This window comes from Lygodium microphyllum, chromosome 11, assembly GCF_053477565.2.
Source record: "Lygodium microphyllum isolate KBCC chromosome 11, Lygodium_microphyllum_v1.1.10, whole genome shotgun sequence".
NCBI classification, from domain to species: Eukaryota; Viridiplantae; Streptophyta; class Polypodiopsida; order Schizaeales; family Lygodiaceae; genus Lygodium; species Lygodium microphyllum.
This window is the reverse complement of record NC_141145.1, coordinates 151945606-151957722: the sequence shown is the minus strand read 5'-3', so window position 1 is coordinate 151957722 and position 12117 is coordinate 151945606. Positions and strand designations below refer to the sequence as shown.

Sequence of the window (12117 nt, the reverse complement as noted above, 5' to 3'; positions counted from 1 at the left end):
GAGCAGCCTCCTGGCTTTGGTTCTTCAGATGGGAAAGTCTACAGGTTGAAGAAGGCCCTGTATGGTCTCAAGCAGGCCCCGCGAGCTTGGAACGAGAAGATTGATTCGTTCCTCCAGACTCAGTTGGGATATCGGCGGTCCAAGGCCGATCCGCAGCTGTATGTTCACACTTCCGAGGATGGTTGTGTGCTGTTTGTATTATATGTTGATGACTTGATTGTCACAGGTGATGATGCACAGCAGGTCAAGGAGACAAAGTCAGCTTTACATCGGACGTTCGAGATGACGGATTTGGGGCTACTCCATTTCTTTTTAGGCCATGAGATTTATCAGTCTCAGAGGGGGATCTTTCTCTCCCAACAGAGATATGTACAGGAGCTCTTGGTGACTTTTGAGATGGAAGATTGTCGGACCCTCTCTACTCCTATGGATCCGAACTGGAAGGCCACTTCCCATTCAGCTTCTCCTTTGGCGGATGCTTCCCGCTATCGACAGTTAATAGGGTCTTTGATTTGGCTTCTCAACACGAGGGTTGATCTATGTTTTGCTATTGGGCTCTTGGCAGGGTTCATGAGTGAACCTAAGACCATGCATTGGCAGGCTGCTCAGAGGATACTTCGGTATCTGAGGGGGACGTCTGATTTGGGGATTCATTACCCCGCAGGGACAGATGGGTCAGATCTTGTACTTGCAGGTTAGAGCGACTCGGATTGGGCCGGTGACGTGGACCACAGGCGGTCTACAACAGGTTACTGCTTTACTTTGGGTGCAGGTGTTATTTCATGGAGTAGCAAGAAGCAGCCCACGGTAGCCCTTTCGTCTACTGAGGCGGAGTATCGGGCCGCATCTTCCACCACATGCGAGGTTGTGTGGCTTCGGAGATTGTTGGAGGAGCTTGGGTGCCCCCAGACTCGTCCTACATTGCTGCGATGTGACAATGAAAGTTGCATTGCCTTGGCGAGAAACCCTGTTTTTCATGCCCGGACGAAGCACATTGAGATTCAGTACCATTTCATCCGAGAAAAGCTTCTGGATGAGACCATCACTGTGGAGTATTGCAAGACGGAGGATAATCTTGCGGATTTGTTTACGAAGGCGCTTCCTCAGGCTCTACTTCGGCAACATTCCAGATCCCTCAGGCTTCTGCCCTGTCCAGGCTCTGAGAGGGGGTGTCAGAGATCATAGCCTGTTTAGGCAGCTGCACAGTCAGCAGCAGCAGTCGGACCAGCAGCTGCAGTCGGGCTGTGCAGTCGGACTGCCACGTAGCAGTCCGACTACCTGCAGCCGTTTTTTACCAGGCTGCGCCCTATTTCTGGAGCCCCGTTCTAGGTGTTTTTTCGCCTATTTATTGTCGACGACTTCAGCAGTCTACCTATTCTTCTCTGTCGCAGATTACAGACCGGTGCCGTGCAGATTTCTGTCTCTGTTCACAGATTTCAGACAGCAGACAGTGCAGACTGCAGCAGACTTCGAGGTGGACAGCAGGTCGCATCGTCGAGGTGGAGACACGCAGTCCAGCGCACTGCGCCCGTGTATATCTTTGTATTCAGCATTCTTTATACAGCAGATCTTCATTGTACACTGTCTCTTTCTCTCCCTTTTTCTCTCTGCGTTCTCTCTCTCTCAGTCCTACGCTTCCGCACCGCTACACTCTGACACAAAATGCAGTCCAAAGAAGGATCAAATCTTTGTATAGGTCTTTTGACATGTGTAGACCTTCTTACCCAATGATCTGTGTTATCAGGTAATGGATCCACATCCAAGGGAATGTCAATGACCTCATTGTTTGGCTGTTGAACTTCATGTTCAGGTTGCTGTAATACAATTTCAGGCTGCTGTAATTCATTTTCAGCATGTTGATTTTGGTGCTCAAGCTGATGTTCGTCAGCATCCCCTTGCTGCCCATTTTCATCTGGCTCAATAATGATACGCTGATTGTCATAATCAACATCAAAAGGAGCTGAATTATCAATGGTTGATGGCTGCTCAAGTAATTGATCATGCTGAAATTTAACTTTCTTTTTGTCTTAGTCATTAGATGTGACATTTTTCAATAGCTTTGACTCATTGAATACCACATCCCGACTGCATAGCACATTTTTCATGCTTGGAACCCAAACTCTATAGCCCATTTCACCTTCATTTCTATAACCCATGAAGATGCCTCTATGAGATTTCATGTCAAGTTTGCTTATGCTATCAACAAGTGCATGTACATAGCATTCGCAACCAAAGACTCTTAAGTAGTCATATGAATTTGCCAGACCGAACCTCTTCAAGAATGCCACTTTCAAGTGCACGATGTGGAGATCGGTTGCAAATATCCACCGTGATTTTAAGTGCCTCTCCCCGAAACGATTGCAAGAGATTAGCTATAGACAGTATACACCAAATCTTCTCACATAACGTGTGATTCATTCGCTCAGTCACACCATTAGATGATGGATTGTAAGGAACTGTAAGCTCTTATTTAATCCCATTGTCATCACAAAACTTATTAAATTCTTTAAACACATACTCTCCCCCTTTATCTTTTTTTTATGCATTTTAACTTTTAAGCCTTTTTGAGTATTAACCAATGCATAAAGCCTTTTAAAAGCATTCAATGTCTCATTTTTCTGTTTCATCAATAAAAGAGACAAAATAACAGAAACCACTATGAGTTTTTATTGACATGGTGCAAACATCAAAATGGACTAAATCCAAGATACATGCCTTCCTAGAGGCTCCATGAGAGTATGGCTTTTTACATGTTTACCAAGAACACAATTGTCACAAAAGTCAAGCTTTGAGTTTTTCACGTCAACTCTTCCAAATGAAGAGAGTGCCTACAAACCCTTTTGGCTTATATGTCCAAGACGCTTATGCCATAACTTCATGTGTGACTGTACTTCAGTAACTGCAACAAACTTTCCAGGAAGTGTCTTGCAGTAGAGATAATACACAGTCCCCTTTTTACCACCTCTAGTGACTAGCATAGATCCTTTCTGTATTTTCCACATACCACCACCAAAAGTAGTGAAGTAATCTTTGTTGTCTAGCTACCCAACAAAAAGCAAGCTCTTCTTGATGCCACATACATACCTAACATCATGAAGAATCAATTCCTAACCATTTTTTAGAGCCAGGTGTTGGGTGTCCATTCCTTCAATATCACATGCATGAAAGGATTGTTGCCAAGGTAGACTTTTCCAAGATTACCTTCTGCATAAGAAGAAAAACACTCCCAAGATGGAGTTACATGAAAAGAAGCACTGCTGTCAACAATCCACGATTATGACAAACCATCATGAGCTAACAACAAAGCATCTATCACATCTGTTTTAGTGATATACATGTCCTCCACTATCATAGCAAGCGGATCTAAAAATGCAACCAACAAATTAGCATCTTTATCATCTTCTATTTCCTCACTAACAACACTAGATACCGCATTTGCTTTTTCTATCTCTATGGGGTTAGAGCTGCCATCCTTGTCGTTCTTTCTGTCTTTTGCATTAGCCTGCTTCTTGCGTTCTTCTTCCTTTTAAAAATACCTACAATCGGGCTTTTTATGCCCTTTGCAACCACATTGATAACAAGTTATATCTTGCTGTTTTTCCTTGCTTTTGCTGCGATTTTTGTTTTTATTTGCAGCATTATATCTTTTTTTAGTTCTTTCTCTTACATTGTAGGCTGGTCCACTGTTTTCCCCACTTACCTTGCATCTAATCTCTTCATTTAGAATAGAATCACACACGCCATCAAATGTCAAGCTGGGGTTATTCCTCAATGACACAACCAATGCTTCCCATGAATCAGGTAAGGGCATGAGTAAGAAGGTAGCCCTCAATTTAGAATCAAAGGCTGGCAAACCTACATCCTGTAACTGACTCAAAATACCAGTGAAGGCATTCAAATGCTCTGAGACAGGCTTGGACTCATCAAGCTTTAAGTTGACCAACTTCCACATGAGATGTACCTAATTGAGAGGAGTTGTATTCTCATAAGTAGCCTTGAGTTTCTCCCAAACTACATAGGCAGTATCAAGCCTAATTATATCAACCAAGATATCATCTGTGACGGCCAATTTAATGTAAGTAATGGCTTTTTTATTCATTTTAGCCCAATCCTCATCTGACAAAGCAACAGGCTTATGTTCTTCTAAAGCATCATCACAATCCTTTAGAAGGAGTATACTCTACATACAATCTTTCCAAAGATCAAAACCATTGCCGTCAAATTTACGAATCTCAAAGAGATTCTTTGTGTCAGATGTAGATACACTGCCAACCATCTTCAACAATACACAGCTGTGATAAAGGGCTGAATGCTCTCAGCCAATAGCAAGGTTGCTAAATTGTAACAACAAATACACACTCTTGTACTTCCACGATGTCCAAGAAGCAGATGTTCAGCTGCAAATTTCAGTCTCAAGTACTGATTACAGCATATGCACGAATCAAATCTGATACATTTGCATTAAGGATAGCTCCCACTTCAGTAATACATCACCAAAATTCCCAGATGCAACGACCCAAATGCTGTATTTACCACTGTTTCACTGCATAATGAGTATTCAGCAATACATGTACCAAGAGAAGCTCCCCTTTTTCAACATTTGAAGCATCCAAAACTCAAAAGACTCCCACTCAACAATGAATCTGCTGCAAATTTCACCGTCCACTCTCAAAACAACTCAAAATACATCACCAATGTTAAAAGTCCCAAAATTTCTGCAGTGAATCTGCTCCAATTGCATAAATACATCTTCCCGAGCATCAAGTACGAGTAAATGTTGCAGAAATTTCACGAATTCTACAAAAGCCCCAAAATTTCGAGGTCCAAGAGTCCACAATTTCCAAGAAATTGGTTCAAACAAGCAAAAAATTCACTTGTATCTGAAAATCCTCAAAATTTCTGAGACCCGTCCACTCAATGTTTGCAATTTATGGATCAGGAGTCACTGACACGTGTCTGGCACCAAATCTGGGAAAAGCCCCAAATTTTATGCAGCAAATTGGCGCAGATTCGTACTCTGTGCTTGCTCACATGAACACCCGCATGAGGGAAAATAAATCAGATTAAAGATTTTTATTTTAAGAAAGAAAAAAAAAGAAATATTGGGGCCATTGACCTACTAACCGTCGTCCGTGCGGCATGACGACCTGTCAACTCCTGCAGCCCTTTGTCGCCCATCACGCGTGCGCATTTGACGCACGCCTCCAGTTCCAGTCCCGCCGCGCATCAGTTTAGCAATCCGTCGCGACTACACGCCTCCAGTCAATGCAATAGTCACGCAGCAATCGCCCGTTGCAAACAATCAATCACCTGGCCCGTTACGCCTACACCCAACCCTGTCGCCTAGCGCCCGTCAACTAAACTCTTTGATTGTTGACGCATGTTACCTACTCCTCAACGGCCCGACAAACTATTACGCCTGTTGGTCCCAATGGTGACAGCTGCACTGTTAGCAGTGGCTACCGGTCACGATTACATGCTTGAGTGAGCCATTGGCTCTGATACCAATTTAATGAGCGCGAGCAAAAGCAGAGAAAGCATGAACATCAATCGAGGTGCTAAACAGTGAGAGAGTGTAAGAGTGAGAGACTACCAATAGGTGTGTACCAGTGTGGTACACACAAAGAATAAAAGAATGTATTTATACTTAGGGTACGGTACACTTACACCCGCTAGGGTGAGTTCACGTGTGTAAAGTAATATATACATGAGAGAGCGCATAAAGGGCCTTTACACCCAACAATATCTTATTCTTTTGCCATGTCCTCGTACAACTTGGCCTATACACTTGTCCATCTCATGCCCGATATCAAATCCTTCACTGTTAGTGCAATAGTTATTGTGCCAACAACCCATGCAATGTGGACACACCTAACACTAATGAGAAAGAAATGCAAACAAATTTGAGTGGAAAAACAGTCAAAGCACCAACATCTTCATCAAACTCTGACAAAGTTCACAATCAAGAGATGACAAATTGAGAGAATTAAATGGCACGCTAACATGTGGATCGTCCAAGGCCTTCATTTTGTAAAGAAAGTTCTTGAATGCTTGCGAATATGCCTCCAAGGTCTTCTTACCCATATCCAATTTGAACAACTTACAAAAGTTCTCAATCCAATTGTCAGTCACAAATTACTTTCAATAAACAATTGAAAATCTACCTATGTTTTCAACTTGGGGCATAGCCGCACCTAGCAAGCGTACATCTTTCCTTGCAACATAATCTATATCTTTCTGATGCGTCAACATCATCAAACTAAGACATATCAATATAGACCGTCCATTTAGAAAACAACGAGCCAATATTCATCTCATCACATTCCTTCTTCTCCCCTTTAAAGGGTCAAGAGAAACTAAAGAGGCCACATCCTCATGGCTGCACACATAAACAAAAAGTTGGGCAAATTGTCAATGCATTTCCTTCAATTGGGCTTGCAAAGCCACCACAAGGAACAATTCTATATCTAACATTAGGGATTAAGAATCTTCAAAAAGGCACTTGTATATATATTTAAAATCAAGCGAAGGTGATTGGACATTCTCCATGTGCTAGGATCCACTCACAACCTGTGCATCAAAGCGAGGCACACATGACAAGCCATGATAATGATAGAAAAGTATTCCATCAAACCATCTGTAATGCTAAACAAGGCAATGTGTGTGTGTGTGTGTGTGTGTGTGTGTGTGTGTGTGTGTGTGTGTCGATCATGGGGATATCTGCAAAAAGATTATAAGTGTCATGAGACAGAGAGTATGGGACACCCTTGCATACATTGGACTTTGACCTTGGTTACTCAATATTTTTATTGGCCGCATGTGAGGACTTTGGTTATCTTACATATGTAAGAGCTTGCAATGTCGCCTTAATAAAGCTGAACAGCATGAATAAGCAGGGATGTTACACCCTTTACAAATTTTCTATAAAAAGTGGAGTAGCATTTCTATGGATTTTGTAGTAGGATTACCTCCTACGCATCAAGATCATGATGCAATCTAAGTCAAGGTTGATGGATTAACAAAAATGGCTTGATTCATTCTAACAAATACAACCTTCGAAAGCCACAAGTTGGCTAGCCCTTTTACTAAGCATTTGTATAACCTCTATGGTTTCCCCAAGAAAATAGTCATGACTATGATCCTAAGTTCACTCTATCATTTCTATCAAATAATCTTTCATAAATTAGAGACTCGATTATCCATCTCCTGCTCAAAACATCCTAAGACAAATGGTCAAACCGAAAGAACAAATCAAATTTGAGACAATGCAAAGGATATGGTGCATACATGTCTTCTATAGACACCCCGATTAGAATGTTGTCTTTCTCAAATTGAGTTTACTTATAATAGTGCTAAGTAGTCAATCACTAGGAATAAACCATTTATGTTGATGTACGATTATAAGTCAAAACCACCAATTGTCATCAAGCTCAAGGGGGTGAAAATGTAGTCCATGGTTAACTTTCTACCCAATACACAAAAGATTATGACAATTAGAAACAAAGGTATTAAACCCCCCCAAGATCATGCTATATTTTATACTAACCAAAATTACACTCCTCAAGAGCTCCAAGAGGGCACATGGCTTATCTTAGAAGTCCGAAAGGACTCCGATTTGACAAGTGTTGTAAGTTATCTTTGAGAAATTGTGCTCCTTTCATATGGGTCACCGCTGAATATCTAAGTTTGCCTAGTGTTCCATGTGAGCCGTTTGGAAGGACGACTAGGGTGAGGTGAACTAATAGTCCCAATTGAGAAAGTCCCATAACTCAAGAACATTGCTTGTTATAATCCACTTGAGTCCAATTTGATTCTTGACAATATGATTGAATGATCTCATCAAACTCTTTATCCGAAGTATTTGGTCAAGTGGAAGAACCATCCAGAGGCAAAGACTACATGAGAACCAATATGATGATTGAAGAGTCATTTTCCCCACTTTGTTCTTGAGGATATTGCTGACGACAACAATCATACATAAGGAGGGAAGTCTTATATCCTTGGACATTTGGGATGAATGCTAGTACCATTGATCTCGCTCGTCATGAAGTGACTTAGTGCCAATCCACTAGGGGTACTTCACCATCCTAGCCAAATCACATCATGTGTAACAAGGTGATGAGCAAGACAACAACAATGGCTGTGAAAGGAGGTTCAAGCTTGACCAACAAGGCTTGGCTTTCACCCTTTTAGTATTGTTTGCGGGGGGGGGGGGGGGGATTTCCGCTTTTGCAGTACACTCACAAGGCCATTCACAAGGCAACCAGTTAGCAATTGAAGAGAGAGAGCCTAAAACTACTACATTCAATGCCGATGGACGAAGGTGGCCTATACTTGGCTGGAGTGAGCAATCCAAGGATAACAAACCTGAATTTTGAAGGAAAGGATGTTGTGTGTCTGCCGGATAAGCCTCATGGCAGATCTACAATAACAGCCTGCATGGTTGGGGCAGTAATATGGCAGTCTATGTAGAGCATGGCAGTCTGCAGCTAGTCAAGGATTAGACAACAAAGAACTAGTGCAAGTTTTGGACACAAATAACAGGATATTGAATAGATCATAGATGACATATAAACCATCATAAATATCGATACATATTGATACATGTAGACATTGTCTATCTAAGCAATGCTACATTACTTTAATAAGGCATTGCCTATCTAGGTGATGCTACAGGATACAGAACAAAATTTTAAAAACAGGCAGCTGCCAGAAGTGCCCACCACAAGTACAATTTTACAGTAGGCCCAAGAGACAAAAGAATTGCATACATTACCTTTAGTGCTGTTTGCTTTCGCAAAAGTTCATTTGACTTGATCATGACTGCAGAAATCCAGAGCGTTACAAGAAAGCCTGAAATAGAAAGCACAGTGTTATGTTTGGGTGTCCAGTTAGCATTGCACAGTTTAAGAAACCATATGGACACACAGTAAAATGTAACACTGTGTTATAAAAACATTGCATTAAATGCTTGAGGGAGACATCATCGTCATCATCAAATGCATAGGTGCAAACAGTGACAAAGTAAATGAGCAGATCTAAACTAAGATGCCTACCTTGCAAGTGCTGCCGAATGAACACCATCAACAGAAGCATGGAGAATGGCAAAACTTGTTCGATCCATCTTGCAAGCTGCTGAAAATCATATCTCTGTGGACCTGTATCCCTTTCAATGGCTGCCATTCCCGGCTCAGAACTCTCCAGAACTTGGCCCGTAGTAATTATGCCATTGGAATTAGCTAAACTCTGTGCATTTTCAGCAGTTGCTGTCGGAGGAGCGGATACAGTTGAGTTGCTATTGATATTATCCGCAGCCGGTCTAATCTCTCCCATGGCGGTGATTCTGATAGAAACCTCTGCATCTCCATTGGTGCCTGAGTCCCTATTACGGTTGACTGCCACAGCTGAAGAGGAAGACGACGTGCTCGGTGTCTCATTGTCAGGATGATGGGTGGAGCCCCTGTAAACACCGAGAAGCTCTAAGGCTGCGTGAACAGGAGCCTGCAGCAGGCCAGAATACAAGTGCAAATCATATCTGCGCCGTCTGTGTGTGTCGCCAGAAGAAGATCCAGAGCTTTCCATTCGTGGGAGGCTGCGGGAGCGATGCAATAAAATTGCGAGGCCAGGAGAGCGGTCTCAGCAAACCCTGGCTCCTTCAAGTGTGCTGGAAACCCTAGCTTTCGCAGACAACGATGGTGTCTTTGCAAAATCGGTGACTCCTGAGAGAGGAGCTAGAAGGAGAGCGATCGGTCCAAAGTCGGAGGCGCTGTCGCGCCACGGCAATACGAAACCTTACGGCCTGGTTCTGTCTTTCTGCCCGCGTTAGGAGGGGGGCTATAGGCTTAACAAGGGGGAACACACGCCAGGAGGGTTATTAACGAATAAGCCTTCAAGCATCAAAAACAAAGACGTTTTATTCCTCCTAAAGTCCTCTTTTTATTTTCGCTTCGTGATTCGTAATTGAAGATTCTTCCATGGGCCGGTTTGCACTGCAATCCGTGCGTGTTCACGAATCCCGACTGGCGATCAAATAGTTTCTTCGTAGGTATATCATTTTCACTTTACATTGCCAATTATCCGTTGTAGTCCACTTGCATAGGCATTGGGCAATGCTCCTTCCTCAGCTTTAGCCACAAGTTCAAAAGCTTGCAAGTGCATTTGCCAGCATGTAGTAGCTCTTGTTCATGGGATGGACAAATGATCTTACAAACCTACATCAAGTGGCTGTCCAGATGTGTCTAAACCCGCCCTATGAGCCCCTTCTTATGCAACACATATAGCCAAACAATGTGTTGCAAATGCGACACACAAGAGATATCACACCATACACTAGCTGGGATTCAGATTTTTGAAAACACAGAATGATTCCCTAGCCCCTTCAAAAATATATGGGCTCGTAGAATTGTTTGAATGCAAAGGTCTCATAAACCAATCATGGATCAAAGCTCACAATCACACTTACAAGGGTGTTTTATCTTTTGTTCAACATGGGAACTTGATGTCTGTCCATATTTTCCAAGACTAATCAATCTCCTTTTCACATGTTTGATAGGCTCATCTACATAGAGCATGTGTCCAAATGTATCTAAAAATGTGCCCTATGAGCCCCTTCTTATGTAGCACGTATAAGCAAATAGTGTGTCACAGATGCCACGTGAGATATGTCAAACCATCTACTAGCAGAGGTTTGGATTTTTTGAAAACATTCGAAGTGGTTCATTAAGTAGCACCTTCAAAAATATTGGGCTCATAGAATTGTGCAAATGCAAAAGTCTCACAAACCAATCATAGAGTATCAACCAGACACTTTGACAAGTTTTTTTGCTTCGTGAGGAAGTCTCTACATTTATTTCTTTTTTGTGTTCTTTTCCCATCACACCACGCAAGTTTCTTTGCACGCTCTTTATTCTCCATAGACCCTTGAAATGCTTCATGAGAAGGGGCTTAATTTTTCCTTGCTTTGATGGCTTTCCCTATAAGGGTCATTGCACATCGATTTGCTAGTTGTTTTCACTTTCATCAAGTCATGCCATAATCAAAAAAGGAGGTCTCCAATGCATTAAATTTTCTAAACTCGTTTATGATTCCTCAAGGAAAGTTGTTTTAAAGAAGAGTAGTTCCTCCCTTCTCTCTTAAGCACGACAAAATTTTGGCTAACCATTATCGCTTGCTATTGTTCAAGCAACAACCAATAGCCATCTTCTCCTTTTGTGTTTCATGTAGCCCACATGCCTATAAAGGTGCTTGCCATGCAAGTGCAAATCAAAGCTTAGGTTTGTGTCTCCCTTCCTTCTCTTTTGGAGTGGGTCCAAACACTTTTAGAGGTTTTTAGCAGAGGTTTGTTTATTCCAACCACTATGGTTGGTGTCATCGTAGCAAGGAAGGTGTAGCATGTATGGGAATCGAGAAAGGATCCACCTATGGTATAGGAGGCATTTAGCACCAAGGATTTCAAAATGGTTTGCTAAAGTTAAGTTATTCAATTGTTCACATGCATGTTATATGCCTGGAGAATCTAGCCATTTTGCTATGTCTAGGGAATATTCAAAGAGATGAAAAGAAATGAGGAATGACAACTCAATTTAGGAAAAACGTGTGGTATCAATTATGAGATCTCAATAAAAGTAGCATTGAAATTTGCATTGCTTATGGGGGATTAGAATATGTCTGAAAATCTAGATGGCATGTTGCATGTGATTGGAACACGAGATTGATGAAACACCATCTCACAGACATTACAATTTTTTTCCTTCAAGGATCCCGACGTCTCTTTCACATGGTACGATACTCATCATTAGCTTGGAGTGGTGATGTAGATATCTTTTAGAATGTTTTGGAATCTTCTAGAAACTTCATGGAACCATGGGTTGTACCACCTTGCATACGAACCAAGGGTTTTCTTGCTTAAGCATCCGTTATAGTTTGTATCATTGGTAATGTGATTCCCTCAACATGGCTTCCTACATGCATTGGCTAATCTAGCAATGTTAAAACCCTAGAAGCTAGCGTGCCTTCAAGTCCATGATAGGAGATACAATAGCAAGCTAGCTTTGCTCCTCGTTGGTTCTCATGAGGGGGAATCCTTTCACAAGATGGTTGAAGGTAAATAGCCATGCT

At 42.0% G+C, this 12117-nt stretch overlaps 1 protein-coding gene across 2 annotated transcripts in view; it reads right to left on the bottom strand.

Annotated features, from left to right (window-relative positions):
- The window catches only part of LOC148029533 (RING/U-box superfamily protein), a 43910-nt gene extending 33982 nt beyond the window's left edge, over positions 1–9928 (bottom strand). Inside the window, exons 1-2 of one of the 2 annotated variants that reach the window (XR_015692439.1) lie at positions 9057–9928; positions 8777–8853 (exon numbers count right to left, since the gene is read on the bottom strand). Coding sequence is in view for 1 of the 2 variants with exons in the window: in XM_087688388.1 (XP_087544514.1) it covers positions 8777–8853; positions 9057–9582 (603 nt within the window). In the remaining variant the exon portion in view is untranslated. The remainder of the gene's footprint in view (positions 1–8776; positions 8854–9056) is intronic. The other variant, XM_087688388.1, reaches the window with a different exon arrangement.
- Between the last annotated feature and the right edge of the window lie 2189 nt (positions 9929–12117).